Source organism: Hippichthys cyanospilos, chromosome 11, assembly GCF_059441005.1.
Source record: "Hippichthys cyanospilos isolate Australia breed blue-spotted pipefish chromosome 11, RoL_Hcya_1.0, whole genome shotgun sequence".
Lineage (NCBI taxonomy): Eukaryota > Metazoa > Chordata > Actinopteri > Syngnathiformes > Syngnathidae > Hippichthys > Hippichthys cyanospilos.
In genome coordinates this window covers 17,548,306-17,570,960 of record NC_142379.1, presented here as the reverse complement: position 1 = coordinate 17,570,960, position 22,655 = coordinate 17,548,306, and the positions used below count along the sequence as shown (strand labels likewise).

General features: G+C 39.7%; 4 protein-coding genes across 4 annotated transcripts in view; 1 reads left to right on the top strand and 3 right to left on the bottom strand.

The window, feature by feature from the left end:
* Positions 1-1,950, top strand: part of slco1c1 (solute carrier organic anion transporter family, member 1C1) — a 37,001-nt gene extending 35,051 nt beyond the window's left edge. Inside the window, exon 15 of the mRNA XM_088427194.1 lies at positions 14-1,950. Within this exon, the coding sequence (XP_088283320.1) occupies positions 14-251 (238 nt within the window). The 3' untranslated portion in view covers positions 252-1,950. The remainder of the gene's footprint in view (positions 1-13) is intronic.
* bcap29 (B cell receptor associated protein 29) lies at positions 1,923-9,831 on the bottom strand. The gene is made up of 8 exons (XM_088427195.1): positions 9,714-9,831; positions 9,211-9,321; positions 7,709-7,809; positions 7,269-7,416; positions 7,056-7,191; positions 6,316-6,418; positions 4,442-4,542; positions 1,923-4,341 (listed from the first exon to the last, which is right to left on the bottom strand). The coding sequence occupies exons 2-8, from the start codon at positions 9,300-9,302 to the stop codon at positions 4,306-4,308; spliced, it is 717 nt and encodes a 238-aa protein (XP_088283321.1). The 5' UTR covers positions 9,303-9,321; positions 9,714-9,831; the 3' UTR covers positions 1,923-4,305.
* Positions 9,832-11,641: 1,810 nt separating this feature from the next.
* On the bottom strand, positions 11,642-14,873 carry dus4l (dihydrouridine synthase 4-like (S. cerevisiae)). Its single transcript, XM_088428545.1, has 6 exons — positions 14,564-14,873; positions 14,216-14,337; positions 14,011-14,128; positions 13,483-13,605; positions 13,194-13,420; positions 11,642-13,102 (listed from the first exon to the last, which is right to left on the bottom strand). Exons 1-6 carry the CDS (start codon positions 14,650-14,652, stop codon positions 12,837-12,839), a joined length of 945 nt encoding a protein of 314 aa, XP_088284671.1. The 5' UTR covers positions 14,653-14,873; the 3' UTR covers positions 11,642-12,836.
* Positions 14,874-15,542: 669 nt separating this feature from the next.
* Positions 15,543-21,495, bottom strand: rflnb (refilin B). The gene is made up of 3 exons (XM_088427820.1): positions 20,990-21,495; positions 20,468-20,553; positions 15,543-16,783 (listed from the first exon to the last, which is right to left on the bottom strand). The coding sequence occupies exons 1-3, from the start codon at positions 21,179-21,181 to the stop codon at positions 16,435-16,437; spliced, it is 627 nt and encodes a 208-aa protein (XP_088283946.1). The 5' UTR covers positions 21,182-21,495; the 3' UTR covers positions 15,543-16,434.
* Positions 21,496-22,655: the final 1,160 nt, after the last annotated feature.

Genomic DNA, 22,655 nt, shown 5'->3' with positions numbered 1-22,655 from the left:
TTTTTTCCCTTAGGATAGCCTACCTGGGTCTGACTTTGGGCCTGCGGACAATCTCGTTTCTAATTTGCATCCCGGGCTTCATCCTGCTCAGAAGGCAGCTGAAAAAGGAGGAAGACGACGCGCTGCGTGGATCTCTAGCCAATGGTGGAACAGAGCTGGAAGCACTCAGAAAGGAAGAATTTGTCATCTCAAATTCCGAGACATTACAGAGAACATCGGAGAATGGCACGGACCGTGAAACACGACTGTGATTCCCCTGAGAAAAAACAATAACAATAGAAAGACCTCCAAGGACCACCAACCTCCATTTCATAACAAGCAGAGGAACAAACATTTTACTACACACACACGCACACACATATACACAAACGATTTTCAGGGAATCATATAAAATCTGACTATTTAAAGTATAAATTCTATATTTACTATTTCATGTTGAGGATATGAGAGATTTGATATACTGTAGCTGAAATATTTCTCTTGAATGTATTGTTTTTTAATGGGTGTAACACTGTGGATTATTAACGCCACACTGAAAAGAAATACGAAAAAAGCTAATTGTCAGCAGAATAAAATGGTAATGTTAAGAGGAAAAAGTGAGTAATGGGAGAAGTAACCTTTTAAAAAGATATGGCGTTAACATTACAAGAATCAAGTTGTCATTGGAAGTGAATGTCAGATTTCCCACATATTCAGGGACTTGCGAGACTCACAGGGGTTAGGGACCGTACCACCCCATAATTGCATAGAGTAGTTAAAAAAAGAAAAATTGGGACACACAGCAGCTTATTTAATTTGTGGATGGCCACTTGTTTTTCTTTAGTGACCTTGTTCTTGCCCTGACAGAATTTTAACCAGGTGACTTTTTTGAAGAGTTTTGAATATAAATGTTTCCAGTTATTCATTCATAGTTTTGATGCCTTAGGTGAGAATCTAAAATGTAAATAGTCATCAAAAAGAAAACCTATTGAATGAGGCATATCAAAACTAAAGCCTATTTAATGCAAAAATCCACCCTGTATTCTGCTGTTGGCCAGTGCACGGCAAAGGGTTCTGGAGTTCAAAGTAAGCAAATATATGTTACATATATATATGTAATGTTTTTCAGCAAACGTACCCTGATTTGAATGGATGGGATTCGGTGACTTTTTTTTTTCTTTCTCTAATATGCTTTTCTCCTAAGAACAAAACAAACAAAAACAAACAAAAAAAACAAGAAACATTTTCAGTCAATTCTCATGTTTTGCTTATCCTCATATTACAATGTTATTGCCCATCCATTCTCATAAATCGTCTTTTTTTTTTTTTTTTTTAGTAAAATCTCACTCATTTACACATAATTACAACTTTATCTTCAGAATATTATAACCGTAGTCTCATTTAATTTCATAGACTTTGTAAAACTGTACACTTTTACATCAAGTCATGCGGTATGGGGACCTGACAGTCTTGCACCAATGGAACTGTTTTGCTGTGCAACAGTAGTTTTAATATCCTCCCTCCATTGCCGCCTGCATTGTATGGACACAAATGTTTTGGGGAAATGCTGCTGGACAGTACACGTTTTAAGTGGTTTTGGGACAGAAAAAAAAAAAAAAAAACAACTCAGAACAGGAGTAGATATTAGCAGAAATCTTGAGTAAGTCAGGGTTTCCGCCAAGGATTTGGGACAACAGCGGAAACCAATCATCCTTCTGGGCCCCACCACTTCAATGCCACAAACTCAAAAGTTCTATTTTCTAAAAGCCTCCGTCTGCCTTAGAACCGTCATCAATTTTCTCCCTCATACGGCACCACCGGAGTAGGAGTTGAAATGTTTGAGTTTGCGGAAGCCAGTGCCAGACCGCGAATGAGTAAAGGACACATATTGAATAATAGACAAATAGGACAAGACCTGACAGAAGCAGTCAACACACAGCGTGTTATGAGACTACTGGAGTTTATTGGGACTCACAACCACTTAAAGAATTTGAAGGTCGGTGAGAGAACAGCTCAGGAGAACAAAAGGATCACATGGTATGTCATGTTGAAATTAGAGCGAGCTAACAGCAATCATCCGAATCCCACAGATGTACAGTCCACACTCGAGTGTCTACAGGATAGGCCGAGTAGAATGCTGAGGAAGTGACAGCAATGCGGCCTTGACCTCCGCTCGCACCGGCCCCCTTGAAGATTCTCAAAGTACTGTGCCAAAAAGTGCCTCGCAGGGGTTGCATACTACAGCTTGTGCGCTTAAGTTTGTGGATTGCCTTACCAGGGGCTAGAGTCACCATTAAGGAAGACTGCTGCCCCGCACCAGCACAGGGTCAAAAGAATATTGGGACACTCCCGCCCAGAAAATGTATTGGGTTGGTCTTTCCTGTATTCTCAAAATGACCCATCAAATTCAACATTCTACTGATGCTAACAGCAGCATCTATTTTGAGCCCTCCATGAACCAACCTAACGCATTTTGCTTTCTTAATACGCCCATTAGCCCGCGAGCAAAGAGAACATGGTAAATCTACCATGGAAGGATTGAGCTGGCATTTGAACCCCGCACCTGAGAATTGATCAAGCAAGCATGCCAAGATCCATTAAGCTACAGTAATTCCGGACCATCTCGTGACTCGACTCACTGGACTGCAATTGCCTTACTGAAACACTGGTTGTTAAGCTCTCCCGACTGCTTAGCAACAGTTCTAGGCAGCGCTTTGCTTCACAAGCGGGCGCCTAATGACATTGATATCCTCAAATCAGCATCTATGTTGTCACTATGGCAATCACCGTCTGCCGCGCTTGTGTCGGATGATAAGATTCCATGCGGTAAGACGTACCGAACATTGCCTGCAGCATTCGATCAATGTCTCAACTGTGACACAAATAGCCTATTTATAGTGCAGATACGTACTTTAGCTCTACCTCGATATTTCAAACTTTACACTCGTCTTTTTATTTTGTGACATTTCTTTGTGGGGGGTTGAATACAAGCGTGTGCAGAAACCGATGCCAAAACCCAATAGACACGACTTTCTCAGGTGTTTACTACATTTCCTTCTTGGAGGGAGGGGTTAATCCTCCTAATATACTGTACTTTGCAACAGTGCATTTAGAATATGTATAATATCCTCATACAAGGTCCTCTAAAACGATTGGGATGGAAAGGTTCATTCCTCTTTTCTTGTAAACTTAAATGTACGACAAAAACAAAGGAATTGACCAAGCTGTTCAAATTCTTTTGGAGAGGACTGTTATTGTAGAGAATATTGTTCTGTAACACTTTATCCCTATGGAAGATATATGCTGTATAACCTAATTGGAGGTTCCACTGTATTGTGACTACTCCCGTCTTTTGCATTCAGCTATGCCAGGCACAAGTATTAAGTACAAAGAGCAGCAACGATGTTTACCAGAAGAAAGTTATCCATAATGCAACTCACATTACGAAAATCTGAATGTATTTAATTTTAAGGATTATTTTTGTAAAAATGTCAAAAAAATACTTTGCAAGTAATAAAATTTCAAACACCTAATCCCCAAAAATTGTTCGGGTGCTTTGTCAGACACTGGGGGGAGGGGCATAGAAAACAAAGTCAAAACATTCTGCATCTTCCCGACACCATTGGCAAGTAAAACCAGCAAGTTTCACATACAACTCATCTCCAAGTGGATCAAGCAAAACAATTTCGAAAACTAACCTTTATAATATGCCGTAAAACATGCTCTGTCACTGTAACACACCACAACGCAACGTTTTGTGACAAGGGTTAACTCTTCCCTTTTTCAGTAAACACATTGACTTTAAGACAAGGCCAAAATGGGGACTTGTTTTCTATCGGAAGTTGTTACCACAATGCTTGGCCAATAAAATTAAATTAAGACAAAATGATTTGCTAGCACGTGTGCTATATTCCAATATATGTAAACTTATGAGAGCAGCAACTTTTCAGAAATGATGGGAAGCTAGTTAGGGAATGATCCATTAGGAGAAGTGTTAGCAAAGAAGAATGGGTCATTCAAAGAATGACTAAAGTGAAAGTGTATCTAATGGGCCTTTTGTCCTCTGAAAACCATGCCGACATGCTCCAGAGAAGTCCCAAACTCAAAATTGAGAGCATAGACTCCAGCATCAATCCTCTCAGTAGCAGAGCCAGGCAGAAGCAGAACAGCGGGCGTAAAACTCTCCTTTAATAGTCAGGCGTCAGGAGACCCAAAAAGGTTTAAAAAAAGAAAAAAAAAAAAAATGTGCTCCATTCAAAAGCTTGTGTGTAATTTGGCATCATTTGCGCTGTCACAAGGAGTTGTGTGAACAATTTGTTCCAAAGGTTAGTCTTCCTTTTTGTTTACAGGACTTTGAACATTCTGCAAGACAAGGAGAACAGGAGCAAAAGTTATTGCGCACTTGCAGGAGAACACTTGGCCTGAGGCAAACGTAACGTTGCTTTTAAAAACAAAGCGTCACCTGAAGCTCCTGATGTTCTTTAAGCAGTCTGTCGTACTCTCTGGCAAGACCGTCCGTCTGTTTCTTCAAACCATCCGCATCTTGCTCAGACTTCTTCAGAGCTGCATTTTGTACACATAAACACACGTCGGACATCAAAAGCCAAAAGCAGGGCCAATGTGACACAAACGGTAGCAAAAAATGGGAAGTTTGTGCAACCAGCAGCAGACGTTCTTGACATGCTTCATGTCAATAAATGGTTCTTATTGTGAAGCTAATCAACACATAAAGGCAAAAAGATAAAACAGCCTGCACTGTCTTGCGCAGAAAAGTTACCACAGGAATAAAACGGAGAGCCAAAAATGATTTGCTATATGAGTAAATCCTAGCTTGATTACAATGAAGGTCACCCTCTGAAGGGGAGCCAGGGATGACAGCGCCAAGTTGACCCTCATACCCAACCGAGCCACATGACAAAGCAAGGACGGAAGTAGACCGGATCGCCTGAGCGCAAGACAAGGCAGCTTTTACAAAGTGAATGAACTTGGGCTGGGCAATATGCCCAAAAAACATCTTGATTTCCTTCAATTATTCTTGACGTTTGAAATTTTGATCTGAGAAATAAAGCCCTAAAACATTTCTAGACTTAAATAAAATCAGTTACAACAAAAATATTCATAGTGTGTGCAAAAAATAGCTATTCATAGCTTTTACATAACTTGCTTAAAGGTTTAGGCAAGCCATTTTTGGCAGTACAAAGTTAGCATTGATCTATAATTTGGTAATTATTTCCCATGTACAATTAATACATTTAAAAATACATTTTTTAGTTGTTGTTGACAGAATTTGACATTACATGTGCTCAAGGATTGGGTAATGACCAATCGTGGCTCACCTTTTGGTTATGTGATATTCACAAGCTGAGCCGTGATCGTTTGTTAGCTGAGCCTTGAGCACATGCGGTGAGTTCCTTTAAGGTCAACAGCAAGCGAGAAAATCCATTTTTTATTAAGTGTTAGTAAATTGCTTATTGGCAAAATTCCAACTTTTTCCAACTAATAATGCCTAAGTAAGTGCACAACTTAGCATTTAGCATCCAATCAGCATTCTGAATGGATTTGAAAACTAAATTTTCAAATCTATTTCATGTATTGCCCGGCCCTACACTGAAGACCCTCTGGGAAAGCGACCGGCCGAAAGGGAGCACCCAAACCTGCTCGTGACAGCCTCCATAGGAGAAGCCAAGAAGACTTTGATGAGACGCGTTGAGGACATGAAAGCTGGTGGCCATCAGATCGATGGCGGTGAGCCATTTCCCCCCCTACGGACGATCATCCGCAAGACTTCAGATGTAGTCGGCATGCAAAGAGGGGCAAAATCTTGTGGTAGCGAATGAGACCCCTAAAGTAGGATTGGCCAGAAGCCTCTCGTCCCTTTTCTAAAGGGAATAGAACCCTCCTGGGTGTGTCAAAAGGAGGTACGGGTTTGATTGTGCACTATGTGACCTTGTAAGAAGGTTCTGGCGTCAAAGTCTCTTCCAGGGATAGAATCAAAGATGCCCCTTCAGGCCAAAACATCAGGCATTCAATCAAAGCTTGTCGTGGCTGAACCATATACCACCAACAAAGCCCGGTCGCCCGTCGCAACAGGGACCGTTCTGACACAGAGAAAGAAACCTGCGCTTGCGGAAACAGATGAATCGAAAGTGCTTCAAGCACCACCGCTGGCGCTCTGGTGAGGCAAAGTACAACGGTTACGTATGTAACTACGGTTTTATGAGACCTAAATGACCGCCAGTGACATGTCCCTCGGAATCCTCTACAGACAATATTGCTTCTGAAATGATTGCCATTGGGTGTAAGCATTTTGGTGGAGCAACGTCCAATGGCGCTAACCTTCTTCTGAAGTTTTCAGTTCATCTTTCAGTTTCTCCAACTCTTTCCTCAACAGCTCCATGCCCTCTGCCGTTGCTGTATCTCCAGACCCCTCCATCAGAGTCTGGAAGGACACGCCAAGCACATGATTACAAACAGTAAGGAGCCGTTGGAATCATTTCATCCGACGTGCATATGCTGTCAGGAGGTTCTGTGAGAAATAAGCTGGTATGAGGCTGACAGAAAGTGCGTCATTCATCTATTACGGGTGCGCTCGAGGTAAGATCAGGCCTAAAAAATCCAGCCCGACCCGACCCGGCCCAAGCCCGATCAATTTGAAGCCTTTCCATACTTCACTCTAACCGGTGAATGTTTCTCATTTCTCTTTTTGGTCCGAAATTTGGGTCGGGCTCGGGCTTAAGATCTTACCTCTAGGGTACGCATCTCTCCAAAAAAGAAAGATTTGATAAGTACCTCAATACATGGCAATGGTTTTACCATATCTTGTCCATGTTGTTAATGTGACATTTCTTTAAAGGAGATTCATCAAGTATTTAGAAGTGTACTAACTAACACGAGGTAAAAGCTCTCAAAATCACAAACTATTCACGTTAATCGCATTCAGAGAAACAACACGCCATCAGTAACACCAAAGCAATTTATAACTTTTGATACCTCATGTATCAATGCACGCGTCATAATTAATCAAAACAGATTTTGCGGTTTAAATCATTAGCCATCTTCCTATCAGTACAGGTTACCTTCTTCAGCAGCTCATTGTCTTCCAAGTACTTTTCGGCAGTTTTGTTTGCATTTTCAGCCTGTGCCTGTAGTGCAGCGGTAGTTGCAGACACTGAAGCCAGCTGGTTAATCAAGGTGACCACTCGCTTCATTACCCTTTTTTCACACACAAAATGCTTTAAACTGACAGGTCTTTTTCAGTTTGTATCTGTAAGAGAAAAGCAAAGACTCACAGCCAGAGGAAAACAGCAAAGCCAGAGATGTAAAGGTTCCGCTGGGCCCGGAAAAGCTTCATGTGCATGTGATCGTGCATGTTGGGCAGCAGTTTGGCGTCAGTGCCGATATTTTTAACAGAGTACTTCCTCACCTCGCGGACCGCGTCTATAGAAAGAGGAGCACATTATGTCGTAATGACATCACCGTTTATAAACTCCAAATGAACAAAATCATGATGTATGGGGAATTGGGGATTAGGGACTCATCTACAGGATTAACTCTAAAAATATGTTTTTGTCCGTTATGATGTCACCAAAGAAGGGTACCGCTTCTGGCAAGGAATTAAAAATAAAAACAGTATGATGGTTGTATAACCAGAAACATCGTAAATACCAAGAAATCAATGGTCAATAAACAGATTTGAGCTGACGCCTATCTATTTTGTGATTGCACTTACCAAGAAAAAGGACAATAAGTATGATAATCATTGTGAGAAAAACTTTGTTCCAAAGGTGCGCAACTGGGCTCCAGATCCTCAAATTGAAAACGCTCTGCCACCTGAAACACAAACGTATACAAACATGCACAGACATACAGTTTTCACACAATGGTCCCTGAAAGCAAAGTGTAGAAAATCTGAATTATTGGGCCCGAACAGATTCCAACTCCCTCCTCATCAGTCAGAAAAACATTAGTCTGAACAATTATCCGTGTGCTGACTCATTTCAAATGATAAACCTGATCATAATTTACAACATCAAGTCCCTCTGAATTTGGTCAGAATGAAGGCAAGTCACAGCTTGCACTCCATAACGGTGATGTGAAATGGAGCAGCAGGCATGAGACGAGATCTCCTGCGTTGAGATCTTGCAAGATTAGAATGCCACAAGATGTCTCTACCTTGCACAGTACAGTTTTTTTTTTTTTTGCCAAGGGCAATAGAGTACAACGCAAAGAGTGAAACATGCACCCAAATGTGGTGAGACTTCAACAAAATAATGTCCATACCAAGTAATATATGAACATGAATGATTGTACAAGTATTTCACCATGAAGGCTTTTATATTTGAAGCTGTTACCAGAATCATGTCATGACAATGGCTGACTATACCACACAACCTGTTGCTGTTGGGGAGACTCATGACTTGATATGATCAACACAACTTTTTTTTTTAAGTCATAATTCAATTGCCAATTCAGGGCACTTAAAAGGACCTACTGGTAATTACGCTGGCATTTAATTGTACAGTGCCTATTGGCAGCGTTTACCATGAATTAGCTGCTAGCTAACAACACTCGATTGCTCTATACAGTATCTTCCAGCGAGAGCAGTCTTATTACCCTTCTCAGGCAAGATGAAGGACACAAATGAACTCTTTTTGATGTGGACAGCCTCTGTACGTAGTATTTGGTAAAATCTCAGCTGTTGCTAAAAAAAAAAAAAAAATAGCCTGGCTCTCCTTTAATATTATATTTTCATACTAGATTATACAATTTGTTACAGTCTGCTCAGTAAAAAAGGCACCCTTTTGAAAACTGGAAAATTCACAGTAAGCATTATTTGATTTTCCAAATTTTGCAAAAATCTTATCGTAGACTCAATCTCATGAGACATCTGGTCTCGTGGATTTGTGTCTCGTCTCATACCCGCTGATTAGGAAGCAACCTTAGACTTGCTTTGCTGTTGGACAAAAAGCTAGCTATCCATAAGATACAATATCACAGTAGAAAATTATACAAACAGTGGAACTTAAGTGAATATATATTATGTTCCAAGGGGGCGAGCTAGTGAATGGTAGGGGTTCCCTACAGATGGGCCCCAGATCATCCAACTAAGGGAAAATACAAAGAAGACTATGGAAAATGAATCCCAATGAAGAGCAAATGGGCATCCCGCGTTTTTATTTGTATTTTATTTAAAGTCCATGTAGATGTTTCTTATAAGACACTGTGCATTACCTCTTAGCTGAGATGAAGGGCAGACAGAGGATGACAAGGATGCCCATCTCCGTATAGAGGAAGAGCGCCACAGCGGTCCATTGGAGCGTCATCTTTAAGAGGTGAGGACAACTTGAAAAAAAGTGCAACGGAGCAAGATTAGCTAACACTGATTTTACAACCTCCGTCATCTTGCGACAGGTTCAATGGAAGGTGTGGTCCCTCTTCACTGCGAGTTCTCTACCTGTTTGTCAACTCTTCATAGGTCAACAAATGCTCACTTAACTGAGCCAGAGGTTGAACGTGAGATTACATGGCGCAACGCCGTCACAAGCAATAAATGCGACGTACGCTATTCCTCACAAAAGAGACGACAACAACTTCATGTAAAAAATAATCGCGCTTGCTTACATTTTACCATGACGTTTTTAAGTTTTGACTGCTACCAACTTCCAAGTTGCATTATTTGAATGTATCAGAGCTTCATACGTGCTGCACTTAAAACAATATGGTTGTTGACTTACCAGGAAAGTAAACAATCGACGATGAAAAACAATGTTCAACTTTTTAGTTAAAACAATGTTGTGAGCATGAAGTCACTGGCCGATCCGCTTGCCACACTTCCGGCTGCATGCAAAACCTATATACTTCCGGTAGAAACCCATTTTCCGTTGCTTCCTTTCAAATTAAAAGTTCATGACGGGCAGTCCATATGCAAGTGTGTAACGTCCCACCGCACGAATATCGAGCTGATTTTTTTATTGATTTAAAAAGAGAAATTTCTAAATTATATTCCTTCGCCACACAAATAGCGAAAGATTTCAGGCCTTTATTTCAATTGATCTGATTATGGCAAAGAGAAAATCCAGCACGTATTTCATAAAATAAGAAACATGTCATGTGAGCAACAGAAAAGATCTTAACCTTAAGTCAGAAGCATCACAACTCTGTATTAAATCACGTGCAATTTGTTTAAAATGATAGTTTGTAGCTTTCTGGCACAGAGTAAGAAACAAGGGACATGACATCAACCCAGAGGTGTAAATCTGCATTTCTAGTGATTTCACAAAAAACAGGCTTATGTCAGTGAGAATTAAATTATAAGGAAATTATATATTCTGTGTATACAAAAAAAAAAAAAAAAACTTTAATTGATATACAATACACACCGGTAACTCAAAAACTGACAGATATAGCAATTTGAATGTACCAATTTAAAATCCTGAGTTTTGAGCAAAACACGTTTAAAGTTTTGGCACACACATCTTTCAAATGTCCATAGCGGCCAGCACCTTAGGAAAAAGATAGTGATCTGAAACTGTGAATTTGAAATGAACAATGTAATTTCAGGGATTTGAAGTCTTTAAAATCTGAGGAAGTTGATGAAATTGGGCAAAATGGCTCTTCAGGCTCAACCACAAACAAACTTTGCATTATGTTTACAAACAATTCCTGAGGCATCATATGTATGCGTATGTGTGGCGTACTTTTTTTTGTCAAATTATTGCATGGGAAATTCGATTTAAAATTGTTGTGTCAATTAAAACATGGTTTGCCATTTGGTGAGGCCTAGTGTTGACGATAATATACCTAAAATGCAATAGGTCACAAAGAAAATACATTTAGATAGCATTTTAATGGTTAAACAATGCCATTTTTTCCCTTTTAAACCTAATAATGTTAACAATGGCTGACTTAGGGTTAGGGTTGACAAAAATATGCACTGCTTGTATCATTGTGGAGGGAGACTTTACAATGACAATTGAGATCTTCCTTTCATACCTCATATCTGATTAACATTTCATCCCAAATAAACGAGCATAAAATTGGAAATTTCAGTTTTATCAGGTTGCATCACTAACGTGTCCGTGACATGTCATCAATATAGGTGAACGTCACTGACGTCAGTGACATCATTGAGGAGCAAACTTTTTTTTTTAATTACATATTCAAATACATGATTGCTCAGCAGGCGTTTCAAAATTTTACCCTTTTTGAAAATAAAAAGTTTATCCAAATGATTGGTTATTGTTTCTACAATGGGAGGGGCACTTTGTAAACAAAGGAAAACTGTCATGACAAAATTTGCCTTTAATGGGTTAAAGCATTAAATTAAGACTCATACGTGTTAAAGAAAGAGACCGTGGATCTGATGGTGAATACATTTGTATTATTCGCCAATTTTTGGATGAAATTATTTGTTTCAAGGAAAGGAATTTTGTAGTTGTGTCACATATTGCACGTGCAGCCGTATTGATATACAATATGTATTTCACACGGCCATAAGTCCCCCTGGCTTCTGTTAAATTTCGTGCTGATGTTCATAGGTCACTTTATCCAAGTATATAACTCATTGGTGAAATGACATTCGATATGAAGGGCTCCGGTTTATTTGTAGACAGCTGCAGAGGGACGAGCTTGCTAACTTGACAACTTAATAAGTCCAATGATGCACAGTCTCATAATCTTTTATTTTCATAGACTCAAGATTACAGATTTTACTTCTTGGCTGCTCTGAAATGAAAGTTGAGACCGTAACTAGCTTGTTTTTGTATCAATCCAAAAATGGACATGTCCACCGAAAATTTGGAATTTAAGTCCCCGCCATACACCCGGTTTTGTCAAAAAATGTCACGTGTTTATTATTTACACTATTACAGCAGACCACAAATTAACAAGATGCTTCACAGTTTAGAGGTCCTGGGTTTGAAATGGCTCTGGGCCTCCTGCTCTCTGGCTTTTTTTCCCAATTCAGAAAAATGCATTTTATGCAGGGCACTGTAATAATATTTGCTGTAATATTGAAGCGGTTACTTCCCTAAAATTGCTTTGTCAATCTATTCATATCATTAACTAACTTTTGTTAATGTACTCAAATAAAAATCAATTAAAAAGCATCACTTTACTGTCTTGATAATTTCATAAAGGGTGTGAATTATCCCTCCATTTTCTATGGCCGCTTCTCCTAACCACGGTTGATGGGTGCCTATCCCAGCTGTCGAGATGCAGTAGGCATGGGACACTGTTCGCCAGCAAATTGCAGGTTACACTGAGATGAACCCCCTAAGGGCTATTTGGAGTGTCCGATACACCTATCATGCATTTAGGAAGCCAGAGTGAGCTGGGATTTAACCCGGGACTGAAATGTGAGGCGCGGTAATTTTGCATATCCTTTCACTAAATACTCAGTTTAACAATCAAGCCATCTAATTTCTATCGCTTCATCTTGTCCCGGGTAATAATTATAACTATAAATCATTTTATTTAACCTCACCTACAAATGAATTAAAAAAAAATCAAATGTGGCCCTTGAGGTCAAGTTTGAACACCTTAGCAATAAACTGATATTGGATGTGAATGACCTTTTAAGCTCATCTGATTTCTTGTCATGTTTTACCACTTTAGTGTGTGTGTCTGCGTAGGAGTAAGGACTGGGTCGTTTCAAATCTGCTGGGATCTATGTTACATTTTTCTGGATGAATATTGTGCAGAATATATTGCGATTGATTTGATATGTCAGTGTGAAAGGTTGTTTTTCCTCGATGCGCCCTGCAATTGGCTAACAACCAGCAAAGGGTGTGCCCGGGATATGCGCCGCCTTACCCTAAACCCTATTAAGACCATTGCGATCGAAAATGTATGAACGTTCAAGTTCCAAAATCCTGTACTGAACCATATGTACTCTGCAAGTAGTCTATTACAGCTGAGGTACTACATAAAGAATTAAATACTTTTCTCTCAGGCTGGGAGCTAACCCTTTCAAGCATGTAGATTAGATGATTGTGGAAGCATGTAAATGGAGTGCCCTGCTGTACAGAGATGTCCACCCAGTCCCATATACACTCCAAAGGTGTATCTTCATGCCCTGCATACAAAGCTGGGTTAGCCAGCAATCCCCGCGCTACCATCACACCTGAAACAAATCAACAGAAAATTCATTTCGACTGAGTATTTTCACTAAAGCAATGGCAAAAACAAATAAATAAATAAATAAATAAACGAACCATCAACACCCGTGAGCTCGTGAATAGACTCCACATCACGAAGGTACTTAATGTCCCCATTGGCAATAACAGGAATGGACACGCTGTCTTTGATTGTCTTTATGGCGTCATAGTGAACAGGTTGGTGGCGCTCCTCCGATGTGCGACCGTGCACTGTTATCCACGATACACCTGCAGACTCAGCCTTCTGGCACAGATCAACTGTCTTCCTCAGGTCATTGTGAATTCTAGAGATGAAGTCCATTCATTATTATCTTTTTTAACAGGTCTGAATAGCTTTCTCTATTACCTTATTTTAATGGAGGTTGTATAGTTCGGATTGTCAATTTGGTTTCTGACGTGTCTGACCATGTCTTTCACCACTTCGGGCTTGTTGATCAGGCACGCGCCATATCCTGCAGACATGGCCCATCTGGAAAACAATACATTTTATTCAACTGAACAATGAAAAAGATGTATTCTGATAAATACCGAGCTCAATATAGGGCAAACAGAACAGACTGGCTTTACATAGCATTGTAACTAACTTTTCTGTTTTTCCAATGGTTTATTTTTTCTATTTTTTTTTTAGTTTTTCTAAGATGGTGTGGCACACAGGTACATCAGCTCTTAGCTCCAAATTGGAGCTTTATTCTTCTTGTTTTCTTCTGCATTTAAGTATATCTGCTTTATAAAAAAAACAATTCGGCCATTCTACTCCGTTATTTCTTATTCCATTCTATCACAATTCCTCTTTTTGATCCCTCAACTCAGTTTTTTCCGTTTTGAACAGTTGGACATGCGGTGTAAATCCAACTTCAGAATGGTAAATATGCACCTCTGGGGGCATCCGCAGTTCAGGTCAACTCCATCAGAAAAAGGTGCAACTGCATGCGTGGCATCAACCAGAGTCTGAGCATCATGCGCAGCAAACTGCACAATCAAGGGTCTGTCACCTATGCCAGGCAATTGACAATAGTTAAAGTACATTAAAAAAAATAGCTACAGCAGAGTTCCACATTCCCTGAATTACTCCTACTCACATTCATTTGTGGTGAATTCGCTGTCTCTGGCTTTGATTGATCGCACGAAGTCAGACGCAACTATCATGGGAGTGAAGCAAACGTCACAGTTGTATTTCCTTACCAATGACCTGAACGCCAGTCTGTGGAGAAATTAAAACACGGGTTAAAAATGATCTTTTGATTCACCAAGTAGCCACTACCTTTAGCGTGGGGTTTAACACAAGACCTATAAGCATTTCTCCACACACTCAAAAAATCATTGAAAACCACATTATGTTGGTGGTAGAACTGGAGTTTATCAATGACACGTTTTGGGGTAAGTAAACGCACAAAGCCGACAATTAAACGACGAAGGATCAAACTTACTTTGAGTAGCGAACCATCGGTGCACAAATCTTGACCACATTTCCATCTTCAAACATGCCCATGACGCCGTTGTGGTTAGTGGTCTTCATTCTTTCAAAGATGCAGCGTTAGCGCTTAGCATAACAAGCTAACGACGCTCAGTGTTCAGGGCTTTGCACTAGCTGGCGAACCGCCCTGTCACTTTTTTTCAGTTTCAAATTAGGCACGGCTTTTCGGACATGCCCTTACGTATGTAACGTTACGAATACAAACATGAGTTTTAGCTTCGAACACATGTACAGCATGACTGTCGCGTCCACCATGCTGAAATATGTAGGCGTGGCCCTTTTTTTTAACGACGCCGTCAAACTCAAAAGTACAGTATGTTTTCAAATAAAAAGTAGCGATCGGTTACAAAATTAATGCTAGTAAGAAGAATGACAACACAAAAAATGGCAACGAGTGCTGGTTTGGATAAAGCACGTTCCAATAAAATACTGTGTTTAAGCCATGTGGTAAATTACGGCTTTAAACGCACTTTGCAGCAGCGAAACATTTTTTTTTCTAAATTTAAAATATTACTCTACTTCACATATGCTCATCATTAGAAAAAACTCAATTGGTTATTCGCTGTACTAAAACGTCACCACTTTCAAATTGCTTTTCTACAATTCCACTAATTTGTGTCGATGTTCAACGTGTAGACGCTGTTCCGCCTATAAATTGAAATAAATGCACACCCTGGACACACCGAGGCGCTCAAGCACTACCGAAACCAGTCTCGCAACGGATCTTTCCAAATACATCATACGTACAATTTTGATACCAGACTTAATGATGAGGATTTACTGATAACTTTCAAAACGTCAATAAGCTGTGATAACCAACCTTTAAACCGTCAACAAGAGAACTGTTGGGATTCTTGTATAGTGACTACAACTATTCAACATCCATCTAATATGCCGCTTATCCTCCATTATTAAAAAAAAAAAAAAAAAAAGAAGCTTGGTTTGTTTTTATTTCAAAGTGGCACAAAAATATCAATACTAGCAAAAATAAGCATGGGACATCAGTGAGGCACAGAACACAAAACACCACACATACTACATGTTCACGAGATAAATTCATATAACATCTCTGATCCTAAAATGTTACAATAAATACTAATTTCACTCAAGTGTAATAGAAAATGAAGTGGAATGCAACGTGTTAACTAGCAGACCAGTGAGAAACACAATACCATATTCGTCACTTTAAGACTCACTTTTGATATGTCACACAAGTCAACTTTCTCCAAAAGCTTATCATACTGAGTGGATTGTCTCATTCGCCAACATTCGGATAATGCCTTTGTTAATGTCGTGAATGAAAACTGGGAAAAACTGACATCGTGCTACTTTATTACTACTACTATTACCAAAAAAAAAAAAAACAAAAAAAACCCAGCTACAATAAGTAACCTTTGTACTGTACAGTGTGGTTATCATAAAAGTGATTTATGCACATGTACCAATGCCCATAGACCAGTGAATTTCTCCATTTCTTAACTAGTAAAATTGTCATCAGTCCTTGCTCTCATTAAAATACTGGAATGTAAACCATCTGCTGATGACAAATTTGTTGGGGAGGCTCAAGGAAGAGCAAGTCATTAGCTTCCACTGGTAAAAATCCGGAAAAAGAGTGAGACACAGTATTTCTGCAAATTAACATAAAAGGTCATTTCTAATGGACGACTCATCCACTGGCGAAATTACGAGGGAACGAATGGCTATCACATCCATTGTATGTAACACAAGGGCATGTGCTCGTGGTCCACTGTTGAAAAATGATAATTAGCATCTCAAATGTTATGACTATGCAGCAGGCTTAGCGACAACCAGCCAAAGGGTATGTTATTGAACGGGATTGATCGAGATGAGCTCTTCTGTCTTACTGAGGTAGCTCCCCGCTGCCTCCAACTCCACGCTGGAAAGAAAACGTTTGGCTCGTCGGTGGGGGTCGTAGCTCAACTCTGTGGCGTACGTGGCATTCATTTTCTTGGGGTAGATTATGATGGTGCTCGTGAAGCTCTGTGGCCGACGGCAGGGCTGGAAATCCAGCTGTGTCTTGTAACGACGCCAGGTGCTGTGGGACACCGCCGTGATGGTCTGCATGCAGTGCTCCAGGCCCTGGCTCCACGGCTGCAGGGCCACATTCTGAATGAAGTGGCGGTCCGAGTCATATTGCACTGACGAGGTGTATCTGTGGATGAGAGGAGGCAATTGAGCTGTCAAGTGGACAGTGCTGCCTTTAGTCCATCTTAATTCCAGTATATTTGAGCAAAGATGCAAAAACAATGATGAGCGCTGCCATCTTGGAATCGTTTGTATTACATACATATTTATAGTTTGTCCTTTTATAAAATATAAATAGACACTTACAAAATAATCGAGAAAATATACATTCAAATGACAATTGCTGACTGAGGTGCATTATTGTCTTACTGATCTCCTAATGAAAACAACTTTATTTTGCACTTTTTAGATTTATTTTTTTAGGGCAAGTGGCCATGTTTGAAACATCACAGTAATTTTAATCCCTGGGGGTAATTTTGACCCAACTCGGGCATTTTAATGTTTTTAACGTGTGATATCAAAGGGAAAACATACAAAAAAACTGTAGAAGGCTAAAATATTGCATAGATTTTCAAAACATGACAACTTTCAATATACCAAGCTGCCATCCCTTCTAAATGCTTGCAAACGGGAGGTCAAGAGGTACACCCTACAGGTGTCAACTTTAGCCCATGTCGGCCTCATTTACTGCCATTCAAAATTGGAAATAATTGTACATTTTGGACATATTGAATACCTGATGTTTTATCATACATGTCTCACAATGTTTGCATGAATACTTTAAAGTGCAACTCACAAAGTGGGCGCAATAGAAAGTTTTGCGTTGAACCCAAAAACCACAGGGTGGCCCTAACGGCCTACTGATGACATTTGCAAGCCTTTCATTGACTTTGATGATTGACTTAGCCTGGACTCCCATAATGCAAAAGTCTTCAAAAGAACTAATACTCTAATTGTGGCATAATAAATACAGTGGGCCTCCGACTTACGAGATTAATCCGTTCCGCGGTTGGGATCGTAACGTGAATTCGCCGTATGGCAGGCATTCCAAACCTATGTTAATTAGCTAGTACATGTAAAATCCCGAGTAAAAACATCAAAACTGTAGATACATACTAAAAATTGGTATCAAAATAGTATACTAAATGCTAAACGTATACTAAATGCTAAATATATAATATACATGTATACAATTAAATAACATCATAAATAAAAAATATACGGTATAAAGGATTTATTTATCTTTGAGTGACATGACGAGCTTGTTATGGCCATATTCCCCAGTGAGGGTACCCTAGGCTACGCTATCTTAGCCTTCTTTATGTTTCTTGATTATGTCCAGCTTTATTTCCATATGAATCATCTTCTTCTCTCTTTAACATCACTATCTTGGGACCCATGGCTAACCAAATAAAGTTTGAATTAAGCACTAAAACGCACGATAAATACCATATTGAAAGCACTATCAAACCAGATCAAGTCTTTAGGCAGTCATTTTTGTGACCCCGTGTGCCAACCAATAGCTGACCATCATCTTCATGTCGCCGACCAATAGTAGACCAGTATCTTAGGGAGTCGTGACGCCGACCAATAGCAGACCAGCATTGTAGCGCCATAAGCAGTGATGCGCGCCATAAGCAGTGATGCGCGTATAGATGTATGAGCGCACACTGATCGCCATGTTGGATGTGTTGCGCACACTGACTGGACACTGACAAGGAACCCACTGGACACTGACAAGGAACCCACTTGGGAACCCACTACAACTATACTTTACTCAAATACAGGCTTGAAACGTTTTTTCGTTGACTCAGACTTGCTTATGGAACTCGACTCACTGTTTTTACAAAATTATGAATATGTCATTTGCACAATCACTGCATATGCACTGTTGTCACATCCCGCCAAAATAAAGCTGCCCTAACAGACAAGCAATCCAATGCCTGCTCATTCAGATTCAACAAACCCATTAAATAATGACCGGACAGAGATGAGGTCTTAGGAAAGCAAGCTATTTTGAGTTCGCCCTTACTACTGTACACAGCTGAGCATAGATAACGGTAACAATACACATGAAATCAAACGCGAGACTCTTTAGGCAATGCTCTTAATCTTTTCCGAGCATACCTTGCAAAATGTCTAGCTTTCCTTTCTAACTTTTGCTTGCATGTTGAAGTAAGAATACGCCAGTAAATGAAAGAAGCAATGAACAGAAAATAATAGTAACAATGACCGAACGTGCAGCTAAACACGCAGCTGACGGCCAGCCCTGACTTGGCCGTTATCTTCTGAAGATGAAGCCATTTTGACAAGAGTTCATTCCCTTCGTTTGTGTGGTGGTATCTCCAGCGCGATGAGAAAATGAAGCTGTTGTGCAAGGTATGTCGTAAAAAAAAAACAGAAGCAAGACGACAAAACTGCGTAATGATTTCAACAAGTAGCACCCAAATGATGAAGTGATGTGAGTGCACTTTTGCACAGCCTGAAAATATAAACATTGGCAAGCAGTTCAGGTCCTACTAGAAAGTCTTTCAGCCACTAGACCAAAACCATAACCAAGCGTGTCATTAATTTGAGCATGCATTTTTGCAAGAAGCAATCGTGGTAACGTCATATGTAGAATCATAACGTTAAAAATTATTTATATTTAATTTAAAATTTAAGGTGTATTAATTCCTGAGAGGTCCATTGTTAGTAAGCCACTGTGTCGTTTTTAATGGTAACACATGTGGTATTGTTGAATAACATGTTTAAAATTACTTAAAAAAAAAGGCAAACCTTTTTTTTAATACTTCCTATGTTAATAAAATGTAGTTGTTTTTTTAGTATCTATAGTATCTAATATGTAAAACTGTCAATTTAAAAGCAAAACTGTACAGACCGCTTCTATTTGCCAGAGTTTTCTTCAATAATGACCCTTTTGATTCAAATGAAAGAATCAGAAAGGGTCTTTTTGTCCCATAGCCATAATTGGAGCCCTCCTGTATCCCCACCAAAGGCTCAAGTGCCCTAGTACTCCATTATAGGGTTCCACGAGTAATAAATTATGTTAAGTTAAAAAGTTAATAAATTATGTTAAACCCCAACAGATACAAGACTTAACATATAGTCCCCCAAAGTGAATTGTATCATTCAGAAATCCAATTTTAAAATGTAAATAATGTTAAAAATAGTACACCTTTAATTATTGTGTAATGTCAAAATACACAATTATATGTAGAAATTTACGACACAACACAAAGCAAGGGCCTCACCCCAAAAAATGTGTCCATAGGAAGGTTGTGTGAATTGACATGGAATGGCACTTGAGTAATGTTACTCTCAAGTGACAACTTTTACTTGACAATAGTTTTATGTACTTTACCAACCTCTGCGACAGCTTTCTCACAATGTGAAAAAAAACACACACACACTATATATATATATATATATATATATATATATATATATATATATATATATATATATATATATACACACACACACACACACACACACACACACACACACACACATTCGGTTGTCATGTTTTTGCCAATTCATACTACTCATCTATGAATGATGCTCATTAGGTTTACGAGTGAGTAGGATCCAAACCCAGCTATGTATACCCTGGACTTGTCGCCAGTCAATTTCAGAGCACAATAAGACAAACAAGCATTCACACTTTTAAATTTACACATAATTTCACATCTTGCATAATTTTGGAAGAACGCAGTGCTTGTGAAAAAGGTATCTTCAGAACATAGACTTTGAAATGAATTACCATACAGAAATGACAACGATTGATGGGCTTTTCAACACAACCTACCTTACTTCTTTAGGGGGTAAAGGGTCAATTGTGATACCCTCCCCAAAGGACAAAGGCTGGAAGGAAGCAGAGGGCAAAACCAAAACCTGCAAAATAAATAATTGAATCACCATGTTTAAGACGATTTTTTTTGTGAGATCCAATTGATGCTAAAGTTCATTCTTTTCATCGCACGTGTATTAGGACAGACATGATGTGACAAAAAAAATCCTTTACAATAATGTGCTAAATGCACCACTAACAGTAAAGAGCATTCTGACTAATATTGCGTTTGTTGAAAAGTTACGTTTCATTCTCGGTGGACGGCCAATTTGTCAGTTGTTGACTGAAAAAGGGGTTTAACGAACTGGGTCAAAACTGGCAATTAAAAGTACATTAGGTGGGCGTCTACTATTGGTACATTCACCACACTGCGCCGTCTACAGGTGGCGCATACAAAGTGCAGGTAAACTGCTACGCATTCCTGGTCAACCAGCCCGAGCTCAGTAGCGTTTAATACTTCACAGAAATTCGGTTACCCACCCTCGATCCGCGTCCTTCGTGCTCCAGTACCGGACTCACGCCGCGAGCTTTGTCCTGATGCAACAGCCAAGTGCTGGGGCTCGGACTCGGGGGTAACCCGGAGTCCGGGCTGTCTAGCCCTCTATCCGCCCGGCAGCTCATGCCCAGCGGGTCCTCTTCACAAACATGTGGAAAGTTCAAGCGTCCGACCATTTCCTTTTAAGTGAGAAGTTGTGAAACAACTGCAACCGGTGCTAATTGCGAACAATGACTTCCACGATGTAGTTTCCTGGTTTCGCGGCGCTTTTTTCGAAGTTCTTCGTGGTCGCGCCTCACTGCTTCCCAGGGTGCTCGCACAGGTGCCCGCGGTAAGGTGGGGGAAACGCGTCCCGACTTCCACAAATCTTCTACTCGAAGTCCCGTTGGCACAGTGAATTGGTCGTTAATATGAACACAAATCTAGATACATTATAATGTCACCGGACAGTTGAACATGACTTGTAACATACAGACGGCTGAGCTTTCAACTTTTCCCTGGAAGGGAACATTGGGCGTTAAAAGGGGCACGACCCGCCCCAAGGAAGCTTTTCCTCGACTCTGATTGGATGAAAGACTAAGGGAAATGGAAAAGGAATAGAGTATATATTTCAAACGCCAATCGCTTCCAAGAGATCATTGAGGCAAAGCACATATAAAACTACAATGACAAAATTTACCATTTTCTTGTGCCATCCCATCCATCCCAAAAAAAAAATACAGTTGCAATACATATAAACGCTCAAGTAAAAAAAAAAAAAAAAAAAAAAAATCTTTACCATAGAGCAGTGTTTCTCAACTATATTTTGCCAAATACTCGTCTAATTACATTCTGGCAATACAAATCAAGCATCAAAATCCACTCCTTTTGTTGCTTGTCTCTGACTGAAAATGACATCACAATTGCCAGGTAGGCCAAGGTAATCCCCATCACTCAGTTTCTGAACGAGTTCACTTGACATTTGCAGGATCAGTGATTTTACACACACACTCAAACACAATATACTGACTTTTACAAAGTCTCCAGTCTTTTAATCAAGATGTTCAACTCCTCTAACTACGATCTTTCATTTTCAAGCCATAATTACTATTTGTAACCCAAATAGTACTCATTTTATTCACCACCAAAAAAAAAAAGTCTGAAAAATTGTGCTTGGCTCATGACCTCTGCCCCCTTTTCAAGCTTACTTCTAAATATTCACACATCGCTGTCAGGTTTCAAATAAGACACAAAAAGCAGCATGACAATCATTTGGACAGTGTCCAGTTTAGCATCCAACGGGGATTAATAACTACCGATATACTGTATTTCCTTGCTGCTATTCCACAAAATGAATGGAGTAAAAACCATTCAATGAAGCACGAGTGTGGCTCATGTTAAATAATGTTCACAACTTGCCATTGTACAGAACGTGACCAGAAATATATTTTGCCCCCAAGGAAAATGTGTTATTAAAACCAGTAGAGATCAACTACAACTAAATGTTACTGTGATTAAACATTATTTCCATGAGTCAATCATTCTACATTCTTTTTGGAAGACTTCAGAGATTTTAGTATTTTAAATTGCCTGTAGCGCACGTCAGTTGGATCCCAAGCGTGAGTGTGAATTTCAGGCTTGTGTACGTGTATACAATGCCTAACAGTGAAC

Bases quoted from the DNA above. Each gene is read 5' to 3' on its own strand.
- bcap29 (XM_088427195.1), bottom strand. From the start codon at position 9,302: ATGACGCTCCAATGGACCGCTGTGGCGCTCTTCCTCTATACGGAGATG. The intron at 7,417-7,708 runs GTAAGTGCAATC...CTCTTTCTATAG, and splicing joins ACTTATTGTCCTTTTTCTTG to ACGCGGTCCGCGAGGTGAGG. The intron at 4,342-4,441 runs GTGACGCTTTGT...CTTGTCTTGCAG, and splicing joins AAGAACATCAGGAGCTTCAG to AATGTTCAAAGTCCTGTAAA.
- dus4l (XM_088428545.1), bottom strand. From the start codon at position 14,652: ATGAAGACCACTAACCACAACGGCGTCATGGGCATGTTTGAAGATGGA. The intron at 13,606-14,010 runs GTGCATATTTAC...ATTGTTTTCCAG, and splicing joins AACTGCGGATGCCCCCAGAG to ATGGGCCATGTCTGCAGGAT. The intron at 13,421-13,482 runs GTAATAGAGAAA...CTTCATCTCTAG, and splicing joins ACAACCTCCATTAAAATAAG to AATTCACAATGACCTGAGGA.
- rflnb (XM_088427820.1), bottom strand. From the start codon at position 21,181: ATGGTCGGACGCTTGAACTTTCCACATGTTTGTGAAGAGGACCCGCTG. The intron at 20,554-20,989 runs GTGGGTAACCGA...TTTATTTTGCAG, and splicing joins ACGAAGGACGCGGATCGAGG to GTTTTGGTTTTGCCCTCTGC. The intron at 16,784-20,467 runs GTAGGTTGTGTT...TCTCATCCACAG, and splicing joins TTACCCCCTAAAGAAGTAAG to ATACACCTCGTCAGTGCAAT.